At 40.3% G+C, this 22,992-nt stretch overlaps 1 protein-coding gene across 2 annotated transcripts; it reads left to right on the top strand.

The window, feature by feature from the left end:
• Window positions 1–34: 34 nt before the first annotated feature.
• Window positions 35–22,992, top strand: NIF3L1 (NGG1 interacting factor 3 like 1). 2 transcript variants are annotated; one of them, XM_036756254.1, is made up of 7 exons: window positions 35–85; window positions 5,366–5,859; window positions 6,883–7,045; window positions 9,529–9,655; window positions 10,331–10,469; window positions 13,197–13,280; window positions 18,505–22,992. In XM_036756254.1, the coding sequence occupies exons 2-7, from the start codon at window positions 5,391–5,393 to the stop codon at window positions 18,687–18,689; spliced, it is 1,167 nt and encodes a 388-aa protein (XP_036612149.1). In that variant the 5' UTR covers window positions 35–85; window positions 5,366–5,390; the 3' UTR covers window positions 18,690–22,992. The 2 variants fall into 2 exon arrangements, with proteins under 2 accessions (XP_036612149.1, XP_036612150.1); XM_036756255.1 differs by having other exon boundaries at window positions 84–294; window positions 18,505–19,657.

The following is a 22,992-nucleotide window of genomic DNA, read 5'->3' as shown; positions in this document are numbered from 1 at the left end:
ACGCGGCGGAAGCACGTGAGTTGGAAGCGGAAGCGGAAGCGGAAGCGGCTCCTAGGTGGGCGGGCGTAACGAGAACGAGGCTCAGGTGAGGCGTCCCGGTCCCTGTGGCCCGCGCATCTGGTCGTGTTCCACCTAGGGGGTGGTGACGGGTCTTGTGGGAGTTGGCAGCCGAGTCGGGTGCAGCCTAGGTTTCCATTCCGAGTCTCCGGAGGCTAAATCGCAAAACTGTCAGAGGTGGGAGGGGTCTCAGAGACCATCAAGTGGAATCTAAACTGAGGCCAGGAGCTGTCCTAGGTAAGACCTAAGTAAGAGAGGATGCAAGACTAGGAGAGCGACTGGCCCTAGCCGGAGAGCGTCGCCACCGCTGGCAACGAAGCGACAGCTTTGCCCCAGAGGGTTCGGAAGTGGCTGTTGGTTTGTTAAAATATGCATAGATCCATTACATATAAATTGTGTAGCTATGCTGGTTTGTTTTTTCCCCCCTAGGATTTATGGGGGCTTTGGGATGATCTGAGGAAGCCTTGCCTTTAACAGGTAACTTGTTTTATGAGGCAGCTAGGTAACAGGTAGAACGAGTTCAGATCTAGCCCCAGACAAGTAGTTTTGTATCCTTGGGTAAATCACTTAACCTCTCTGCTCTAAGTTTCCTCATCCCAGAGTTGTTGTGAGGATAAAATGGGATAAGATTTGTAAAATGCATAAATGCTAAGCTATATTTTATGCGCCTCGCGTAAAGTTAGGCTCTTACTAAATGTTTATTGAATTTAATTGAACAGTCACTTTCTCTCCTAGCGTCCCAAGCCACACTAAGACTATATACTGTAAACAAGTTGCGAATCTGCAGCAGTGTGGAGGGAGTTCCCAACATCAGAAGTGTACCCATACTCATGAGATCACACCCCTGAAGGAGAAAAATGAATAGTATAGTTGTGGGGTTTTTTCAACCCCTGGAAATCAAGCACTCAACTAAATAACAAATAGCCCAACAGGGGAAAGGGTTTTTTTATGGTTGATTCTTAGAATAAAATCTTAACCCAGCTTGGCAGGAATTGTTATGAAATTACAGTTGTGGAAACAAGGTAACTTATCAGAGGGCATTTCACCAATATGCAGTTCTTTTATTGTGTTCAGGAATATGTCACTAAGCCTTCCTCTCGGGCCAAAAGTAACTTGCTAAAAGAAACTTTTTGATGCTTTCTTTATGCTTCCACTCAGTACCTATTATATTTCACTGCTTTCACATTCTACTTTATCTTATATTTGAATATCTAAATGTCTTACTCCTTCCCCAGCGCACACTAGATTATTATAATAATCTTGTGACCATGGATATCTTACTCATTTTTGTATCTTGTCCTATCTCTGCCCCCCCCCCCCTGTTGATTAGCATGGTCTCTTATCTGTGATAGGAATTTAATACTTATTGAATGAATGAATTGAATTAAATTAATTGCCTCTTTAACTAGATTGCTTGAATGTCACCCACAACTATTATTTATTTACATTTCCGCTTCTTTCTTCAACCTTTTTCAATCTGGTTTCTGACTTCATTATTCAACTGAAACTGGTTAACAATGATCTTATAATACTAAAATCTTAGGACTTTGTCAGTCCTCGTCCTTCCAACCTCTCTGCAGCAGTTCACACTGTTGATCATGTTTTTCTCCTGTATACTCTTTCATTGTATTTTCATGACATTGATCTTGCTAAGATGTACCGGAATGCTCTGTCCTGAATCCCTTTCTATCTATACACTGTATCTCGATCAATCGGTAAACACTTCAGTACTTATTATGTGCCAGGCACTGAGGATACAAAAAGAGGCAAAATACAGTCCCTGTCCTCAAGGACCTCACAATCTAGAGGGAAAAATATGCAAACAAATATATTTAAAGCAAGTTATACACAGAATAAATAGGAAGTGATTAACAGAGGGAAGGCACTGGAATAAGAAGAGTTGGAGAAGGCTTCCTATAGAAGGTGGGATTTCAGTTGGGATTTAAAGGAAGACAGGGAAATCAGTAGTCAAGAGTAGATGAGGGAAAGCATTCCATGCATGGCAGACAACTAGAGGCCATTGTCACTGGATGGAAGAGCACATGTTGGGGAATAAGGTATAAGAAGACTGGAAAGGTAGAAATGGGCTAGGTTATGGAGGAATTTGAATGCCAAAGAGAACATGTTATATTTGGTCCTGGAGGCAATAGGAAGCCAGGGGAGTGGTCGGATGTGCACTTTAGGAAAATCACTTTGGTGGCTAAATAGAGGATGGACTGGAGTGGGGAGAGACTTGAGGCAGTCAGACTCAGCAGTAGGCTATTACAGTAATATAGGCGTGAGGTGATAAATACTTGTACCAAAGCATTAGCAGTATCAGAGGAGAGAAGGGGGGTGTATTCAAGAGTTGTTGCAAAGGTAAACTAGATGGACCTTAGCAAGAAAAATGATGTGTTTGGGAGGTGGGGCGGGGAGGAGAAATAGTGAGGAGTATAGGATGACTCCTAGATTGTGAGCTGATCTCGATCAGCAACCAAAAGTTTAATTACCTTCTATGCTAATGACTCTTAAGACATGTATATATACAGCCATAAGCCTCTCCTGAGCTTCAGCACTTGGAACTAGATGGATCACAGATACCAGCTCAGACTCAACATGTCTAAAACAATCAACAAGCATTTATTAAGTATTTATCACGTGTCAGTACTACATCATGCCAATACAATAGCATGTCAATCATGTGCTAAACAATGGGAATACAAAGAAAATCCAAAGTGGTCCCCCTGCCTTTAGCAAACCTATGTTCTAAAGGAAGAGACAACATGTAAAAACAAAAAAAAAGGCTATTTTCAGTTTTCTATTTATTTCAAGATACTTAATAGATAGAAGACAACCTTAGAGGGGAATGTTCTAGCATTTGGGGAGACTACAAAAAGACTCCTACAAAAAGTAGCATTTGAGTATTTTGAAGGAAACCAAAGAGTTTAAGAGGGAAAAACATTCCATCTATGGGACACAGCCAGTACAAAAGTATGGAGATGGGAGATTGGGTATCCTATTGCAAGGAACACCAAGTAGAGCATTACGGCTGTAGTTGAGTCTAAGAAGACTGGAAAAGTAAGAAGAGGTCAGATTCTGCAGGGCTTTGAGTGCCTGAAGATCAGAGGGAGTTCACTGAGTGGGAGCTATGACACAGTTAGACTTAGTCTTTAGGAAAATCACTGGCAGTGGAATGGAGGATGGGTTGGAATGGGAAATCAGCTAGAAGGTTACTGCAGTCATCTAGGCAAGAAATGATTAGGGCCTGAACTAGGAGTGTTGCTCTATGATTCAAAACAAGGGGACATACTGGAGAGATTATGAAGGTAGAACCAGCAAGGTGTGAAGACAGATTGTGTTTGTGGGGTGAGGATTGAGGATGATACCAAGGATGAAAGCTCAGTGGCTAAAAGAGATGGTAGAACACTCAGTAGCAATAGGGAAGTTGAGAAGAGACGTGAGTTTGGGCAAAAAAGATGAGCTTTGTTTTGGATATGTTAAGTTTGAGATGCCTATCTTGGGAGAGAGACTAGAGCTGGATATACGGCTCTGGGACTCTTCTGTATAGAGATGACGATGAACAAAGTGGAAGCTGATCAGATCACCAAATGAGATAAGATTGAGGGGGCCAAGAAGAGAACAAAGCTTTGGGCAAAACCCCATTTAGGGGTTTGATATGGATCCAGATCCAGCCGAGGAGACTAAGAAGCAATAGTCAGGCAGGAGGAGAACCAAGAGAATTCTTTCTTCCCAAACCTACCTCTTCCCAAATTCCCTGTTTTTTTCAGGAGCACTACCATCCTATAGTCGCTCAGGTTTTCAAAGTAGGTGTCATCTTTAAATCCTCACTCTCCCTTCCCTCCACATTTCCAATCTGTTGCTAACTCCTGCCGTTCCTACCTCCTTAACACGTCCTTCATCTGTTCATTTACTTGGCCACTGCCTTAGTTGATTTCTCCCTGCCTCCTCTCCCACTGCAGTCCAACCTCCTCACAGCTGCCAATGTGTCTGACCACATCACTTCCCTACACAGTAAGCTGCTGGGGATCCCTGGCATCTCTAGGATCAAATATAAACTGGCATGTAAACCCTTAACAACCTGGCTGCATCCTACCTTTCTGGTCTCATTACACATCACTCCCCTTCACTCACCCTGCTTTTCATCCAGACTGGCATTGGCTATGGAGTGCACTCCCTCCTCACCTCTGCCTCTTTTCTGACTTCCTTCACAGCTCAACTCTGGTGCTCTCTCCTACATGAAACCTTTCCCGATCTTCCCAGCTGCCTGTGCTTTCACCTAAATCATCTTCTATCCATCTTGTACAGACCTCTATATGTACACGTTTTCTCTCCTCTCAACTGTAATCTCATGGGCTGGAACACAGTAGGTGCTTTATTTAGCATCTACTGTGCCAAGTGCTGGGGATACAAAAACAAAAAGATAGTCTCTGCCCTCAAGGGAAAGACAAAATGCCAAAGGAAGCTGAAAAGGAGAGTGGCATTGGGAGGGGCCTGGAGGTGGGGTGGTGGGGTGGATATGATAGTGATGGAAAGGGAAGGAGGAGTGGAGAGCCAGGTGGGAAATTATAAAAACCTATTGATAAACAAAAAGAACTTATAAGACTTAAAAGAGTTTTAGTCTAGAATGCTGATTATAATTTCCAGTTTGGATATGGGCCTGTACAAGTATCCAGAGGTTAAAGCAGTGTCTATGGATCCATTTGTTCAGTACCATCCTTAACAAATATTCATTGTATACCTATGTTTTCAGGCATCATTATGCATTAGGGAGGGACACAAACGATTTTATCCTCAAGAGGCTTATGGTCTAATTGGGGAGACATATACAGAACAAAATAATAGTAATAACACCTGGCAGAATATATTAAATAACAGTTGACATTTCCATAGAATTTTAAGATTTACAGCGCTTTATGTTCATTATCTCATTTGAGCTTCAACAACCCTGTGAGATGAGTTTAACAGGGATATTCCTCCATTTACAAGATGAGGCAACTAAGGTTCAGAGATGGATTTTCCTAGGATTACACAGCCAATATGTCCCAGAGAGGATTTGAATCCAGGGTTTTTTGACTCCAAATATAGTAGTAACTACTAAACCAACTTTCTGTCTTAATGCTAAAGCACTAATGATAATTAGAGGTGCAGGAGTACAAAAGAGGGAGTGGTTACTGGGTTAGGGTCATGGGTCAAAGCTTTAAGAAGGCAACAGACTTGAATTATCCCTTGAAGAAAAGGTGGTAGGAGATCAAGCCAAATAGACATACGATGTGGTTTGCATTTCCATTTCCTGTTTTTGTGATTTCAGACCCTGAGTCTCGCCTACTTTCTGCATGTTCTCATCCTGTGTGCGCTTGGTTTCCCTGAAGTTCCAAGCTCCCCAGTCATTGGTCAGCAGAAAGTTCCAGGCTCTCCAGTTCTTGGTCAGCAGTCCTTCACGCCTTTTCATGGATCTGAAAACTCTTGTTTCCTCATTGAATGACTTTGCCTCGCTCTCATTAGCTGAAAACTGGGACAATGTTGGATTATTGGTGGAGCCAAGCCCACCCCATACTGTGGAGACCTTATTGCTGACAAATGACCTGACGGAGGAAGTGATGGAGGAGGCACTTCAAAGGAAAGCAAACCTCATTCTCTCCTATCATCCGCCTATTTTCCGACCACTCAAGCGTATAACTTGGAAAACATGGAAGGAGCGGCTGGTGATCCGGGCTTTGGAGAATAGAGTTGGTATCTACTCTCCACATACTGCCTATGATGCTTCACCCCAGGGAGTCAACAACTGGTTAGCAAAAGGGCTTGGTAAGAATTTTCTCATTTCTGGAAATTTTAAATTTCCCTTCGCAGACCTCTGAAAATTCAGACTTTCTACTTGTAAATTCCCTTACAACTTGACTGCTTTTGACAGCTGAAGGAGAAAGACATTTTGATCATTTAAAATCTTTTTAAAAAATTGGTAATGGAATATACTAGTTGAATTGCACTCAGAAATGAAAAAAAAAATCCCTAATAAGCAATGACTTGAAAAAAAAACCCTTCATAAATCACTTAACAATTATTTATTGAGTGCTTTGCTAGACATTGTGGGAGAATGTAGTAATTTCAACCCTACCCTGAAGAGGTAAAGAAGATAGTATCTCTACTTTCAAAGTGTCTCCTTTATTTAATGTTTAATTTTTCCAGTAGCTGAAGGTAGTCATTCTGCTAGTACGATCTGCATTAGGACAACCAGCCTTCCTACAAGTACTTAGAACTTAAATCCTTGTATACTAGGAAGTAATTCTAATGAATGACCTAACAAATAGAAGATTTCTCAGATTAATTCAAAGCCTTGTTTAAATTAGATTTATTGAAAAATCTTCCTTTTTGGTTTCCAGATATTTCTGCTCTTCAGAGGCTTTCTGAAAATGAATATGATTTTTAATATATCTCTGAATCCCAAGCTTAATGGAAACTGTATATTATTTACTTGTATTATATTAAAATTTATTAATTTCCCCCATATTCTTTGCCTCTCTTGGTTCATACTTCAGTACAAAGTATTTAAGGGCTCCATAATCTTACTGGTATGGTTACTACCTCAACCCACTGAAACCACAACCACCCTAAACTTTGTAGATAATTTTCAAGAGTTTCTGTGGCTGGAGAATTCATTTCCCTACAGCCAACCTGGTGATGAGCTTCTTTGAACTTTGCTGGACAGATCCTTAGACATACAAGGCAATAGTCCATTCATACCAAGATGATACAGTGTAGGAAGACGTTAGTGGAAAGTATTTTTTTTTAATGTAATAAGAATCTCCCTATGTTCTATACTTTTTTTAGGAGGTTATACCTCTCTTCCAATACATCCATCGAAAGCTCCCAGCTATCCAACAATAGGAACCCATCGAGTGGAGTTTAATATAAATGATACCCCAAGTATGGACAAATTCATGTCTACAATGAAAGAGATACCAGAAGTTTCAATAACTACCTTCTCTGTTAGGTATTATGTGCTTCTTTATTTCTTATTTATTTTTTCAGGATATTTGCGGCACTCATTAATTTATAGTTTTAAAATAAATCATTTCCTCTTGGATAGGATGATTACACATGTATCTAACTTTGCTGAGGTCTAAAAGGAACAGACTTATAGAATGAGTCCAAAATATAGACCATGAAATATAAGATCGATCACCATGTTTTCTGCTTTCCATTCCCAAGGATTTAAAACATTTAAATATCACCACATAGAGGTCTGTTTTGCTAGGGCCCAGGAATTCTTGCTGGTTCTTTATTGTGCCACTTTCAAAATGTTTCCTTCCACAACCAGAAGACCTACTTGGCATTTTAGAATGCAGAGGCTGACTTAGTATATTGAAAGCATCATAAAAAGTAACAAGGTATGCCAAGCTATCAGTCATAGATGCCTGTGTACTATGAGAAATGTTAAGACTCACATTATGGCTTCTTAAAAAGACTGAAGCCCATATCATGTTACCACTAAAAAATGGCCTTTTGGATAGTAGCTTTTAAATATGAAAGATCCTTATTATACTCATTTGAACATTAAATCCTCAGAATGGGGGAAGGAGGAAGAGGGGACTATTATTGTTGTCCACGGATAACTTGTAACAATTTCAACTCTTTGAATGCCTGCTGTTTATGGGGCTTTGGATAGGGAAACCTAACTATCTAATCCCCACAGCCACTTCAAGGAATATCCTCTGACACACTGAAATACTATGTGGAAAACGAAAATTTGCATGAAACTCAAAGTGACAATTAGATACATTCCAGAGAAGTGGTTTTCCAATTTTTCCTTGCTATAAACTCCTGGACAGCTTTTTCTAAAAGTCACTGCTTCCAGTTGGCCCATTTTAGTGTTGCATTTTGCTCATGAATTTTGCTCATGGACCCCTACTTAAATCTTTCTGGTTTCTAGAAAATAGTTAAGATTCTTTGATAGTGAGTTTTTAAAAATTTATTGATTTCTTTTGGTTGTTGTTTTTAACCTTACCTATATTTCCTAAATGTCCCTACTCTCATTTGAAAGGGCCATCCCACATAGAAAAGAATTTTTTAAAAGTTCAACAGAACTATCCAACTCATGAAAAAAGTCTGAAATTATAAGCAATATTACACACCCATAGGCTTCTACCTCTTTAAAGGTGAGAAATGCCTGATGAAGAGTATTTCTAAAAATTAAAGCCAGTCTTTTTCTTTCTCTTTTTAATATTCTTTGTTATAATGGCTTGCTAGTGGGAGAGAGGGGAGGGACATATTTGGAAATGAAATTATGAATAAAAAATTTTTAAGTGAAAGAAAGCCAGTGAGTTGAAAAGATAAAAACTATTAGCCGTGCCCCCCACCCATGTTCTCTAAATTACTAACATTAATAAACCAGTAAGTAGTTATTTTTCACCTATTCTATGTGTCATGCACTGTGCAGGCACAAGAGCTTCAAAAGAGCTTATATTCTGGTGGGGACAGATTCATGTTCAAAGATATATTATAGAATGATGTATTATAATATCACAGGATGTATTTTAAAAATAAAGCCCCTTCAATGCTTGGAGTGGGGTATGGGGAGCACCATCACTTGAGGAGTCAGGGTGAGGCTTTTGAAGGAGGGGTCAGTTTGAGCTAAAGTGAAGGAAGATAGTATTTCTAAGAGGTGGAGACAAGGGGGAAAACATTCTGGGTATGGGGAGACCTTGTGCAAAAGCATGGGGACAGGAAATGGACTGATTTCTGTAAACAGCAAGAAAGCCAGTTTGCCTGCAAATTAAGAGTTTCCAGTAGAGAAGGAGTAATATGTTGTCAGCAGGGCAAGATAGGCTTGAGCCAAAATGTAAAGGGATTTAAATTCCAAACTGAGGAGTTTGTATTTGAGCCTAAAGACAAGGGGGAGCCACTGAAGCTTCCAGAGCAGAGGAGTGACCAAGATGAGAGCTGACACTTAAGGAACATCTGACAGTGGTGTGGAGGATGGACTGAAAGGGGGAAGAGATTGCATACAGGAAGTCACACTGTTTAGCACTTTAAGGCTTATTACACTATTTCTTCACATGAGGACTAAGTCATATATTAGAGATTTTAGGGCAGCAGATAGATGATGGGGGATCAGTGAACTTGGATAGCAAAAAAAATTCCATCTTTATTTTCACTAAGATTTGAATCCAATGTATTTTATGTGCTTAAAAACATTGCAATAAGGGATCTGGAGGCTTCACCAGGCTGTCTAAAGGGTCCAGGGCACAAAGAAGTCCTGTTGTAGGGAACTGATTTGTTTTAGAAATAACTGGGACTTAACTTGGGCTGAAAGATTGGTTGTTTGTGAACCTGATTTCCTTAGATAATTTCTTCACTAGTGGTATTTTCATTCAGGAAATGCAGTGCATTGTTTTCTAAGAATGTAGCTTTGAAATCAAAGAATATATTTGATGTATGTTTATCTTAAACTTTGGAGGTGTTTTTTCCCCCTAGGAATGATGGAGAAGAACAAATACGGGTCAGTTTGAACTGTACCCAGAAAGCATTGCTGCGAGTGGTGGCTTTTCTCTCTGAAAATAGTCATCTTTATCAGAAGACTGAGATCCTGTCACTGGAGAAAGTAAAAAAAAATATGTTCTTTGCTTTCATTTCAAAGTTTTGGTTGATGACTTTTAATACAAACAGAAATTGTTGTATTAACAGGTTGTTAGTTAACTATGGACTTAAGTTTCTAAGAGACAAAATAGCAGTAATATGGGCTTCCCCTTTTTTCCTACTAATAAGTTTTAATTATTGAGTTGAATGACAATTGAGAACTTCATCCTCATCTGTCCTACTATACTCACTATGTTGAATATATTTACTTTTAGCCTTCACAAACAAAAAAGCTACCTCATATATTTACAAACAAAAATAAATATCACAATACATTCATGTTTGTCATTAAGGAATTTGTCACTAATTATCCAAGGCACCTGGACAAAGGTAACACCAGTTCTTCCTTGTAGATAGCACTTCATTTCCTGAATCTACAGAGTGATAAATATCAAGGCAGAAGGGAAACGCAAAAGAGAAGCCTGGGTATTAGACTTGTTAGAAAAGGGAAAATGTACACTTCACAAATATATTTTAAAATATGAGTATTCTCTTAAAGACATAAGCACAAACAATTCCTTCTGTAAAAGTATAATTATTTTCTTTCTGGAAAATATATTCAAAGAGAGAGACATCCGAAGAAGGCACCTTAATAGTGACCTGAGTACTTGCCGTCTTTGAAAATTTTGTTTCTCCTCAGCCCCTGCTTCTGAATACTGGGATGGGAAGATTATGTACATTGACTGAATCTGTCTCCTTGGCAACCATGATTGAACGAATCAAAGGTCACCTAAAACTGCCCCATGTCCGCCTCGCTCTTGGAGTAGGGAGGACTTTAGGTAAACAACATGTATTTTGTTATGCCAGTTTGTACACTAGGGAAATCGCTCAACCGATAATTTCTCTGGGGGTAATGTTAAAATTCTTGGATATATGCATCCTAGTAAAAAAAATTGCTAGTAGCTCATGAGTTTTGGTTTTTAAAATAAAACGAATGATTAGTGAAAATAAATCTTAACAATTCTGGATGTACCTTAGTGAAATGACACTGGTGATCTAACCTAGTCTATGATTCTTATGCTGATTTTTCCTCTCTCTTGGCTTCCCCTAGGACTTTTGGGAACCAAACACTTACACTGAAGTAGGCATAAGAAAATTCTGCCTTAAATGAATTGTAGGTTAAACCCATCCACAAGAAACAATTAAAGGACTTTCAGCCTGAGGCTCAGTGAGTGGATTTCTGGATTATAGATTTCTTGGCATTTTAGTTTACTTAAGAGAATCCTTGGAGGAGGTTAACTATTAAAAGAAAATGTGGCCAAACCTAACAAAAAACTCCTCTTCTGCTACAAAGTTGTGTATAATTAACAGTATAAAGTAAAACCAACTTGGGGTAATTTTTTAAAGCTTTTTTCAATTAAGTATATATTTTTCTCACTCCCATCTTCGTTGAAAAATAAGAAAAATTCTTTTAAAAAATATGCAATCATGCTAAAAAATTCCTATATAAATCCTGTCCAAATATATAAATATATGTGTGTAACCATATATGTATATATGTGTGAATGTGGTGTTCTGCATAGTGTTCATATAGACCATTTGTGCCTGAACTGTGGCAGAGCATTTGAGCTTGTATTGGTCTGATCAGCCGGTCAAACACATTGTAATTTGACTCTGACATAGTGATGTCATTTTGGTCCTCTTTAAGAACAAAGGACAAGAACCAGTCAGTCGTTCTGCCCTCTGACTCCATCACCTGCCTCTCTCAGGAAGCGGGGAGTATGCTTCATGAGCAGGTCCTAGGGAATCATGATTGGTTAGTGTGTTGCTCTGAGTTTGTAAGTCTTTCAATGTTGTTTTTACAGTGTTGGTGTTATTGTATAATTGTTCTTCTGGTTCTGTTCACTTTCCTCTGCATCAGGTAATACAGGGCTTCCCAGGTTTCTTTGAAACCATCCCCTAAATCATTTCTTATGCTACACACCAGTACTCCATTTCATTCATAATTTGTTCAGCCATTCCCCAATTCATTCGTACCCCTATAGATTCCAATTCTTTGGTATTCTAAAAGAACTGCTGCAAATGTTTTAGTACAGATGAATCTTCTTCCCTTCTCTTTGGGGAATAGCATCCTTAACACTGAATCAGACTATACAGTTTAATAACTTTTGCAGCACAGTTCAAGATTGCTGCAGTAAATATGCCTGTTTTCCCTCATCCCCATGTAACAACAATTCGGCTAGCAGCTGCTGCAGGGGTGTAAGACCCAACAAGACCAGCAACAAGAGCTACTAGCACAGGTTCCTTGATCTGTTTTACTAAGGAAAGCAACTTTAAGGGGTTTACAATCTCACTTTAATCAAACATACACATATCATTCACCTTAGTTCAGGAGGAAAAGCCAGCACCCTGAACTTCGGAGCAAATACAAATAGAAATTACAAACAGAAAATATCAACAGATCAAGTAATATAATTCAACAGACAGACATTGTCTAATCAAGGCATCATATACATTGTTACCAAAAAGAGAAGCACCAACATCTGGGTTTCTTCAAAGCTGGGGGGGGGGAGGGGTGCAGCAGGGCGCAGCGCAGCGCTGCAACAGCTACCCAGAGTCTCCACACCAACACTCTTCCAGTGAGAGCCCCAAAGGCAAACTGCCAACCTCTGAGTTTATATACCCTGTTCAGGGTCAAAGGGCATCACAACACGCCACTCAAACCCACAAGACCTAAAAGCTTCTGGCATCACAAACATGCGACTCAAACCCATGTAAACTAGGCTTTCCCTTCAGGTAAGCAGGTCATCAAAGACTCCTGATTTAATTGAGGAAAAAAAAAAAACAACAAAGGCCAGACTCACCAAGGGCATTTGATTAAATAAGTGTTCCAAAAGAGAAAACAGTGCAAGAGTACCACCTTAATTACTGTAACACCCCACCAGTATTTATCATTTCCCCACTTTTTTGTAATCTGATAAGTATGAAGTGGAACCTCAGTTATTTTAATTTGTATTTCTCTAATTATTAATGATTTACAGCTTGCAGTTCGAATTAGTAACCTGGATTCTAGTCCTGACACCCACATTTGATTGACTAACCTCAAAGTTATCCTCCTAAAGTTCTCATCTCTAAAACCAAAGTAATGCCTTACATTCCTACCTTATGATTTTGTGGTAAACTTAGGAAAAAATAAGTTAGATAATATATACTAATGCTTTGAAAATTATGAATTGCTTTACAAACATAAGGTGATGGGGCTGTTATTAAGAGGCTGATAGTATACTATTCCATATGGGAGAGATTATTTCTTCTCCAGTTCAGAAAGGATAATCATCTGCTTTTATGGGTCCCATCATCTAAGCTCAAGTAAAATGATGCATATATATATATATATATATATATATATATTGTTTGCTTTTATCCAGGTTTTTATCAAAACCAAAATTATTTTATTATTGGGGAGACCAAGAGAAAGTCTACATTGCATTTGCATTCACAGTTATTGCCAAGTTTATTATTAAAGTAAAAGTGATACTTTGTTTTTTGTTTGCTCTTTCTTAAAGAGTCACAAGTCAAAGTAGTAGCCTTGTGTGCCGGATCTGGGAGCAGTGTCCTTCAGGGTGTGGAAGCAGATCTTTACCTTACAGGTACGCATGTGGTTGCTTTAGTCCCTTTCTCTTCATTCTGCAGCTTCCTCCTTCCCCCATCTAGGCCTTAAAATAAATAGTTCAGAATAGCTTGTTTTACAAAAGGAATTACACTCAAACTGGCAGGACAGCTAATGTTTCTTGTGGAAGGAAGAAATCATCTAAACATTTATCATTAGAAAATGATCAATCACTAAAATTGAGAGTCATTATTTTAATATCTTTGTACAAGGCTCATTATGGAATTACTAGTCTCTTGGACAAGACCAAGCCATCTTCAGGACACAAGCCTAGCACTTCTGCCCACCAGCTGTCGTCTTCTCTAAACTCTGTGAGTTTAGGTGTTGTCCAAAACTCAGTGCTGCCAGCTGCCTCCTCTGTTTTCCCATGGGGTTTAGGAGGAGTCATTTTAAAGGCGTATTGGATAGCATGGGGTGGAACTGGCCCAATGAAAAGTCCAGATTGGGAAGGGAGAATAGTATAGCAGAGAAGGGGGACTGAAGATCAGGGAGATGATGAAAAATAGTAATACATGTCATCACTGAAGCCATTACTTCTTGGTATTTATGCCACAGAAAGGAAGAAATTATGCTCTTCAGCCTAGAGACTCGAGTTTCCCCATTCCATACCCAGAAGCTTAGTAACACCCTCACAAACACTCCCATCAAGTGTCATGTCACATAGGATTACAGGATCATCTGCAGCCGCTAGTGCTACCCCTCTACGGTGACTTCTGTCCATTCTGTGTGTCTGTGCTATTGGTATACGTATCATCTCCTCCAGTAGAATGTAAGTTCTTGTTTTTCTTTATGGTCTTAGTGCCTTGCACATAAGAGATACTTCTTCATTGATTTCTTTTTTTTTTTTTTTAAAAGAATGTGGCTTTAAAAATATTTAGCAATAATGCCATAAATGGCCACAAGATGGGGACGTTGTTCTCAAGTCGGTTTTGACCTCTTTTTGCTTTTCTGTTTTCTCATTAAATTAGCAGTCATAACATTTAGATATAGAAGGATCCTAGCAATCATTTTGTTCAAACCTGACTTGTCCATTGTCTCTCCCTGTTCCTCACTTTATTTTCCATTAAGCAGGTATTTGATGTGAACAACGTAACGCTGAATCCTGTTTTGGTAGCTGCCTATATTTCCTCTCAAGCCTCTTTTTTGTTTCTCTCTCCTGTATTCCTCTTCCTTAACTTCACATTTAGGGGTAGGCCTCATACCAGCACCCTGCTCAGGTTCAATTTGGAGATGAGATATGACATTCATGAACCTTTGATAAATTTTAAGAAGAAGTTTACTTTGCCCTAACATAAGGATATGTAACAAAGATACAGATAACAAAGACACTTAAAATTCTATAGATACAGCTTTTCTCCCCCCTCCATCTCTCTATGAAAATACATCTCATCAGCTGGGTAGGATATAGTTACTCCTGTGGTTTTCAGGCATCCATAATTTGGAGGGGCCCTGATTCCACGTGAAACTTCTGGGTGCCCGTGAAATTGCTCAAGGGAGACAGGGATTAATCAGGACAGCATTGTTGCCTGTTATAGAAAACTAATCCATTTTGGAGATCTAGGTCCTAACACAACATGGTATAGTATTAAAGGATTTTTAATTATTTAGAGTTGAATATTCTCAGTTTTAAAAGTACATAGGGTTTTCTCATTAAGTAAATATCAAAACAGGTGCAATGTACAAGACACAATGAGGAATACAAATAATATAAAATGTCCTGTCTCGTCTGTCCCTCCCTCCCCTACCCACCCACACATATTTTAGAGTCTAAAAGGGATGTATGGAAGAAAAACTATACTGCATTTTAAGCACAAACCTGCCTGGCAGAAAGTTTTTACTAGTTTATAATTATTCTAAATCTAAGCATTTTTCTCTACAAAGAGAAATGTCCAAATCAAGTCTCTTCATGCCTTCTGACATCTCTCTAAAGCAAGTCATTTTGAAGTCACACTTTATAGCATTCTTGGACACTTGGATTATTTCTACCATTCACTGCCTTCACTCCACAAAGGTGGAAAAAGATCACAGAACCATTCTGAGTTCACTACAAATTTGTGTTAACTTCAACTAGGCCCTTACTGCTGCTAGGCAATCCTACTGTATCTCACATATCAACTCTTATCCCACTTTCCACAGCGATTCTTCTAAAAATTTTCAACCTCCTCAAATATCCCATGGCACCTCCCTCCCCACTTTTTCAGCTGAGAACCTTCCCAAATATTTACAGAAAAAAACTGAGGCTATTTGCTGTGAGCTTCCTCATCTCATATTACTCAAATGCCTTCTGCCACTCTTTCCTCCTTTACCCTGTCTCATGAAGAGACAGCCCTACTCCTTGCAAACTGTTCTACCTACACAAGTAATCTCATTTCATCCTATCTCCTCCAACAGGTAGCCCCCCTCTACGTATGTATGTATGTATGTATCTATCTGCTCCACTATTTCACTTATTTTCAGTATCTCCCTCTCTACTGGCTTCTTCCATACTGCCTACAAAAATGCTCATGTCTCTTCCATCCTTAAAAAACCTCTCACTTGATTCTTCCATCTCTGCTAACTCTACTCCTGTATCTCTTCTGCCCTTTATTGCTTAACTCCTTGAAAAGGCCATCTATAGTAGGAGCCTCCGTTTTCTCTCCCCTCACTCTTTTCTTAACCCCTGACATCTGGCTTCTAACATCATTCCATCAAAACTGTTATCTCTGAAGTTAGCAGTGACCTCTTAATGGCTAAATCCAGTTGCCTTTTCTCAGTCTTCATTCTTTTTGACTGCTTTGTACTATTTGAATCTATAGATCACCCCTTTCTCCTTTATACTTCTTTCTAAGTTTTTGGGACACTACTTTCTCCTGGTTCTCTTCCTACCTATTTGACTGTTTTTTCTTGGTGTCCTTTGCTGGACCCAAGTCACTTCCACTAAACATGAGTGACCCACAAGGCCATGTCCTGGGCCCACTCCCTCTGTAAACACCTGTTTATTTCATTAGTTCCTATGGATTAGAGACAAAGATAGAGATAACATCTTCAAGCTAATGACTCTCAAATCTACCTATCAGGACCCAATCTACTATCTGTGCTGACCTTCAGTCTCATCTCCCAACTACTTTTAAAACATTTTAAACTAGATGTTCAGTAGCCATCTTAAACTCAACATGTCCAAAACAACTCATCATTTCCCCCCTAAAGCTTCCTCTCTTCCAAACTTCATACACCCTTATCATCCCAGTCATCCAGGCCCATACCCTAGGAGTCATCCTTGATTCCTCATCATCTCTCACCCCCATATCCAATCTATTGCCAAGGCCTGTTGGTTTCACATTTGCCACATGTTTTGAATACACCCCTTTCTTTCCTCTGACACTGCCACCACCCCGATACCTGACTTTTGACCTCAAGGCTGGACTACTGCAGTAGCCTTCTGGTTGGTTGGCCTGCCATAATCTTTCCTCCACTTCAGTCCATCCTCCATTTAGCCACTGAAGTGATTTTCCTAAAGTACAAGTCTAATCGTGTCATCCCCTCCCCTCAATAAACTCCAGTGGCTCCTTTTCACCTCCAGGATCAAATACAAAATCCACTTTGACATTCAAAGCCTTTCATAACCCAGTTGCCTCCTACCTTTACAATCTTATTACCCCTCTCCCCACCAGGTACTCTCTGATCCAGTGACACTGGCCTCCTGGCCATTGCATGAATAAGACATTGCATCTCTTAGCTCTGGGCATTCTCTCTGGCTATCCCCTATGCCTGGAATGCTTTCCTTCCTCAACTCCACCTACCGGCTTCCTTGGCTTCCTTTACATTCCAACTAAAATCTCACCTCTAGGAAGCCTTTCCCAACTTCTTTTCATTCTGATGCCTTCCCTCTGTTAATTATTTAATTTTTTCCTCCATATAGCTTGTTTGAACATATTTATTTGCATGTTGGCTTCCCCAATAGATTGTGAGGTCCTTGAGAGCAGGGACTGTCTTTTGCCTGTTTTTGTATCTTCAGAACTTAGCTCAGTGCCTGGCACATAGTAGGCATTTAATAAATGCTTATTGACTAAGGAAAAATTTCACAGTATAATAAAACATAGTTACAGAGGTCAGGGTAGGATAGAAGTTTCCACTTTGCTTCATCAGATAGAACAAAGGTCATTTAAACTTTCAGCACACCTTCAGAGAGCCATTCTCCTAAAATCCTTAAGTCTCTTTTCAAACCCTCCCTTCAAAAGGTTTCCTTTCCAGCTAGTCAAAGAGACATCTTTCTTCATTCCTTCCAGGCATGGGGAAAGAGGGAGTGCTCCTAGGTGGATTTTCAAAGCTCCTTCAGGGCTTTGGGAAAATGCTACCATGTAGCAGTAGAAGAGGAAAGTGTTTAGAATTCAGAGAGATTAATTTTGGCTTCAGGCTGGGTGGGTAAAGGAGAAAAATGATGAAATTAGGAAAAAGGTAGCATGAAGAGGGTAGCATAAGGGGCTGTATAGATAAAGATTGGGAGGAATGGCCTACCCCATAGAGGGAGCACCTTGAACTAAAATATGGAGACATGATACAGAGGTGGAGATGAGTGAGTAGTCAGTCCCTGGCTCAGTTGATATACACAGTTTTTATTTCTGATATGAAAAGCAATGAATAAATTCACCTTCAAATCCCAAAAGAATGTATTAAGGAATTGAAGATAGTTGGATATAGTTAGATAATTACATAAGCTAGATATAAACAGATGAACACATATAATTAAATAAATATACAAATGGATGGAGGGATGGGCTTACAGTAAAGCACGTATCTGCCTATGTGGGGCAGAAAAGCTCAGTACTACAAGGATGGGCTAGGACTGAAGTATACTACTGCCTGTGTGGTACTGGAGGGACACCACTCCTGTAGTGTCCAAAGCGGTGGGTGTCTCCCTTCTGTGCTGATAGTCTCTTAGTCCTCCCAGACCCAATGAAGATGAAGTTGGGATTTAAGGCAAGAGAACAGACTAAGGATTTAAGGCAAGAGAACAGACTGATTAAGTGCTTGCTCTGTGTGGGCTAGTCAGCTTCCCCAGGCCACTGTGGGGCTGAGTTTTTTATCTCCTGAAGGAAGCTACAACCACCTCAGGTGGATCCTTCTAGGCTTTGCGATTTGCCAGCTTGTGCTGCTGGAATGTTCCAAAGATTGCCTACTTGGCCCTTAAGTATTTGTTTCACCTGGGTTCTCCCTCTTTTTGACAGGTGAGATGTCACATCATGATGTCCTCGATGCTGCTGCCCAAGGGATAAACGTCATTCTTTGTGAACACAGCAACACTGAACGAGGCTTCCTATCAGAACTTCAAGACACACTGGCAGCCCACCTAGAGAATAAGGTCAACATTATCTTGTCAGAGACAGACAGAGACCCTCTTCAGGTGGTATGAAACAGCCCAGGATCATCTGGGGCACTATGTAAATCTGTTGAATCCTAAAGAGGTTTCACTTAGGAGCAAGAGTTGGTCTGTCTCAAAGTGGTGTGCCTTACAATGGTTCATTTTTATGTAGACTGGTGAACTGGCTAATTGATTCCTTAAGGTGAAGACTAATGTAACTGCTTTATTAAAATAAAAGATGTTTGCTGTAAACCCTAATAAGGAAGATGGAAATTGGCTTCTGAAAGCATTATTGGAAGGTAGCTTCAAGTAGTCTAATACTGCTCCACTGACATTTCTCTCAGTATTAGCTTACATTTTACTTAAAATATTCTATACTATACTACTGTAAACATAAGCTCATGGAGGGCAAAGACTTTCCAATGTGTTCCTTTCCACAAAGTCATCACTGAGGAAATTAAAATTATTCTGTATTATTTAATAATTGATTCTGTTCTGTAATTAACCCTATTTTCCCCATTTTGTCAAGCCACATTTCTCAGTTCTGGAGTTAAGCTCAATTGAGCATGTGGTGTTTGCTAGTCCAAGGTGGTTTAAAGGTGTGGTTGAAAGGGAGGGAATGTTATCACTCATGTAGTTAGCCCCTGGGACATCTGATTGTTATCTTTAAGCTCCAACTGTCATTCCTCAAAAGACAAATCAGTCCTTGCCTGTCCTTGTGCAGTTTGGGTAGGCCTGACCTCCACCAAGTCCCCTAAGACTACAAGAGGCAGCTGAGTGCCATAAAACAATATTCCTTAATTGTCAGAGAGGGGCATGATTAGCCACATCAGAATGCCAACCCACTCCCCACCCCCTTCCCAAGTGTCAAAAAAGAGGATTCCCTCCCATTTGGGTTGCTGGCCTTACTGAGGTGGTCTGTACTTTGTTAACACTATATGCATCACTATTAACAAATTGTCACTTTCTGTAGCTTTTGTTGTTCAGTCACGTCTACGTTTCAGATTTTCTTGGAAGAGATGCTGGTGTAGTTTGCCATTTCCTTCTCCAGCTTGTTTTACAGATGAGGAAACCGAGGCAAATAGGGCTAAAAGACTTGCCCAGGGTCACACAACTAGTAAGTATCTAAGGCCAGATTTGAACTCAGGAAGATGAATCTCCCTGATTTCAGGTCCAGAGCGCTACTGCTGTGCCACCTAGCAGCCCTTCTACAATAAGCCTTTCCTAATCCCCACAAGAGCCAATCAAGAGAACCCAATGAGATCAAGCTGTGGGCAGACTTCCTTCCCTTCCTTCTTCCCTACTGCCCATATTCCAACAGGCACCGTACATCCATATCTTGCTAGATCCTCATCCCTGCCAAGGGTTAACCTAAGAGCCCAACGTCATTTTGATCCACTCCCCTGTTCCCACAGTTGTTGGGGACTTGGCTTCTCAAACTGGATGACAGGGGAAGGGAAGTTACCAATTACAATCCTGAAGATAAGAGAGTGGACCACTGGGATTTAACATCTGCCCTGACATGGCTCCTTCAAGTGTAGAGGGCCTGCTCTGACAAAGTCCCCAACAGGACAAGTCCAGGCCAGGTTCACTGAAGCCTGTTCTTGTCCCTGGGCTGTTAAACTCAGGATGTGGGCTCTCCAACCCCTCTATGTGTACATGCAGAATATCCAGTTCCAAGGAGGGCTGTCAACACAGTGCTGATATGACACAAGGGAACAAAGTACAAGGAAATCACGCAATGCAGTTAACAATTGCCAAATGTTCTCATGAGAAGTTGTTGTGCTTGCTACATGGAGAGTATATCAGCCCCTTCCCTCAGATCAACAAATGGAGCTATACTACACTCTCCCACCTAGCCTGTGTCTTCTTTTCACTCTCCATGGCATTCCATGCCACAGCTGCTGGTGGCAGGTGGTGCCCACACAGGGACTGAAGCAGATGAGTTCAAGAGGACAGAGGCTCTGAAAGACTGAGTCTCCCGTGGAGAGGCCCTGACAAAAAAACGGAGCTCCGGCCCGTGAACACAATCCACTAAGTTAAGGGCGATAATCTTTTTCCTTTCAATTTTCTTTTCTAAGTATCACCAGGCTTATACGGGGATTAAAGAGATGGGACAAGTACAGTCAGGGGAAAGAGACTGAGAATACTGTATGAAAGTTCTGAAGAAGCTAGTAAGGGAAAGAGGTCTCTTAATAACAACTACCTAATTACAATAATTTTTAGAGACAGCAAGAGACAGCACATTTCCCCTACAGCCGGGGATCTGCCCCAGGTCATCTTAAAAGCAGGGTCTCCAAGACCCTAATAAAGCATGGCATCTGGCCTCCTGTAGCAACAATCTGGCTAGCAGCTGCTGTGGGGTTGAAAAACCAACAATCACCAGCTCACAGAATGCTGCAAGCCCAGGTTCTTCTGATCTGCTTTACTAAGGAAAGCAACATTAAGGGGTTAACAATCTTACTTTAATCCAGCATATGAATATCATTCACTTAGTTCAGGGGAAAAAGCCAGCACCCTGAACTTTAGAGCAAATTCAAACAAATTATAAACATCAACAGATAGACCAAATACAATTTATAGTTACCAACATCTGAGTTCAGCCGGGAGCTTGACAACGGCTGGCCCAGAGTCATGCAATACTTCTGCTGTGGGTCAGAGCTCTGAAAAAAGAAAGCCAACCTCTCATTTTATATCTTTTTCAGGGTCAAGGATGAGTCACACATGTGACTCACCCACATGACCTAAAATCATCACAAAAACGTGTAAAAGCCTCTGATATCACAAACATGTCACTCAAACCCATGTAAACTAGGCGTTCCCTTGAGGCAAGGAGGTCAAGGACTCCTAATTTAATCAAGGAAATAAAGGCCAAACTCTTCAAGGGCACTTGGTTGAATTAAGTGCTAAGAGCCCATTTTGATTACATCAAAAGGCCGAGCAAAAGTCTAATTTGTACAAAGGATTTCTAAGAATCCTCTCTGTGTTTCCTGTCATTTTCCGTGTGTGTTCTGTATCTGTGTTTCTGTGTGAGTGTGTAATCTGACACCCTGTAATGTCCACTATCTGTCTTTCTCTCCCTCCCTGACTCCAGTCTCTTGGGAGGAACAGGAGGGCGGGGGAGAGAGAAAAATGTTTTGTTGTTTAAGTTATGTGATGGAAAAGGCAAGTTGTAGAGGGCAAGAGAAGTGTCAGGTCAGAACAAGAAAGAAATAAGGTATGTGCAGTTTTAAAGGGGCTTTAATTTAATCAAAGTCTACCAGAAAGGCAAGGCAAGAAAGTTTAAGCAGGTAAGAAAGAGGAAGATGTGCAGGAAGTTTAAGGAAGGCATAATCTATTTGCACAAACAATGTGAATAGAGGTTTTGAGAGTAAAAGGAAACTTTTGGGAAGTTGGTGGAAAAAATGCTCTTTCTTTCTCCCTGCATTCCAAATCTGGCCAATTTGTAATGTGAAAAGAGATAAGAAAGAAGGCTGGAAACTTTTCCCTTAAATTTGTGAAATGTGTTACTCCTAATTTGATGCTTAAGATAAATCAGAATTTATTATACTATTTGGCACTAAGGCAAATTGGGAAAATGCATAGATCTTAAAAACAGGCACTTCAAGCTCTCCAGTATGAGGAGAAGGGACAAGGTGCCACAGGACTTTTTTTCCCAGAGTCCCATTCACCTCTGACAAAGGTCTCACTTTCAAAAAGTTTTTAAAGGATTGAACACAAAAGTGAAGTTTACTTGAGAAAAAGTTAGAATCATTAAGATCTTTCACCCTGCTGGTCCTGTCTCTGACAAAGCCAGGGCTGCAATAAAAAAAATTAGAGCAGCTAAAACAAACTCCTCTCATTCCAGATCAGGTAAGGGAAGAAAGTAATGGTAGGGAATTTGAGTTACTCTCCCCCACCTGGGAAAAGAAAAAGGGGGGAGGCATAGCAGCTATATCGGGACCCCTGGGCACCCTGAAGCCCACACCTCTAAGCAAGCAGAGGAACTTCTCTGAAACCCCTGAGTCCTTGCTCCCACACTACAGGAACCTGGAGTTTTTGCTTCAAATTCAAAGATTCCTCAGGGACCCTCTTCCTTATCCACCGAATTCCCCTCCTCAATGACTCCTTGGACCTTTAATTAAGGTGCTAGACTCTATAGCTTCCCAGCAACCCCTGGTCCTTAGCCCCTCTCTCTCCCCTTCCCAAATCCCTGACTCTACAACCAGGCTCTGCAACTGTGGGGAGAGAAAAAAAGCCTCTACGCTCGGTAAGCCCAATATATGTAATGATTTGGGAATGCAATTAATGTCATCTGAAATTTTCTGCTTGTTATTATTGTATTTCTAAATTCTAATAAAATTCTCCTATATTG

This window comes from Trichosurus vulpecula, chromosome 4 (assembly GCF_011100635.1).
Source record: "Trichosurus vulpecula isolate mTriVul1 chromosome 4, mTriVul1.pri, whole genome shotgun sequence".
Taxonomy (NCBI): domain Eukaryota; kingdom Metazoa; phylum Chordata; class Mammalia; order Diprotodontia; family Phalangeridae; genus Trichosurus; species Trichosurus vulpecula.
Note: the sequence above shows the minus strand (reverse complement) of the source record. Positions and strands in the feature narration are given on the sequence as shown.

What these genes read in the sequence shown, in the direction of transcription:
- NIF3L1 (XM_036756254.1), top strand. Translation starts at nt 5,391, where the DNA reads ATGTTCTCATCCTGTGTGCGCTTGGTTTCCCTGAAGTTCCAAGCTCCC. An exon ending in CTGGTTAGCAAAAGGGCTTG is followed by an intron (nt 5,860 to 6,882) that starts GTAAGAATTTTC and finishes TACTTTTTTTAG; the next exon opens with GAGGTTATACCTCTCTTCCA. An exon ending in TGGAGTAGGGAGGACTTTAG is followed by an intron (nt 10,470 to 13,196) that starts GTAAACAACATG and finishes TCTTTCTTAAAG; the next exon opens with AGTCACAAGTCAAAGTAGTA.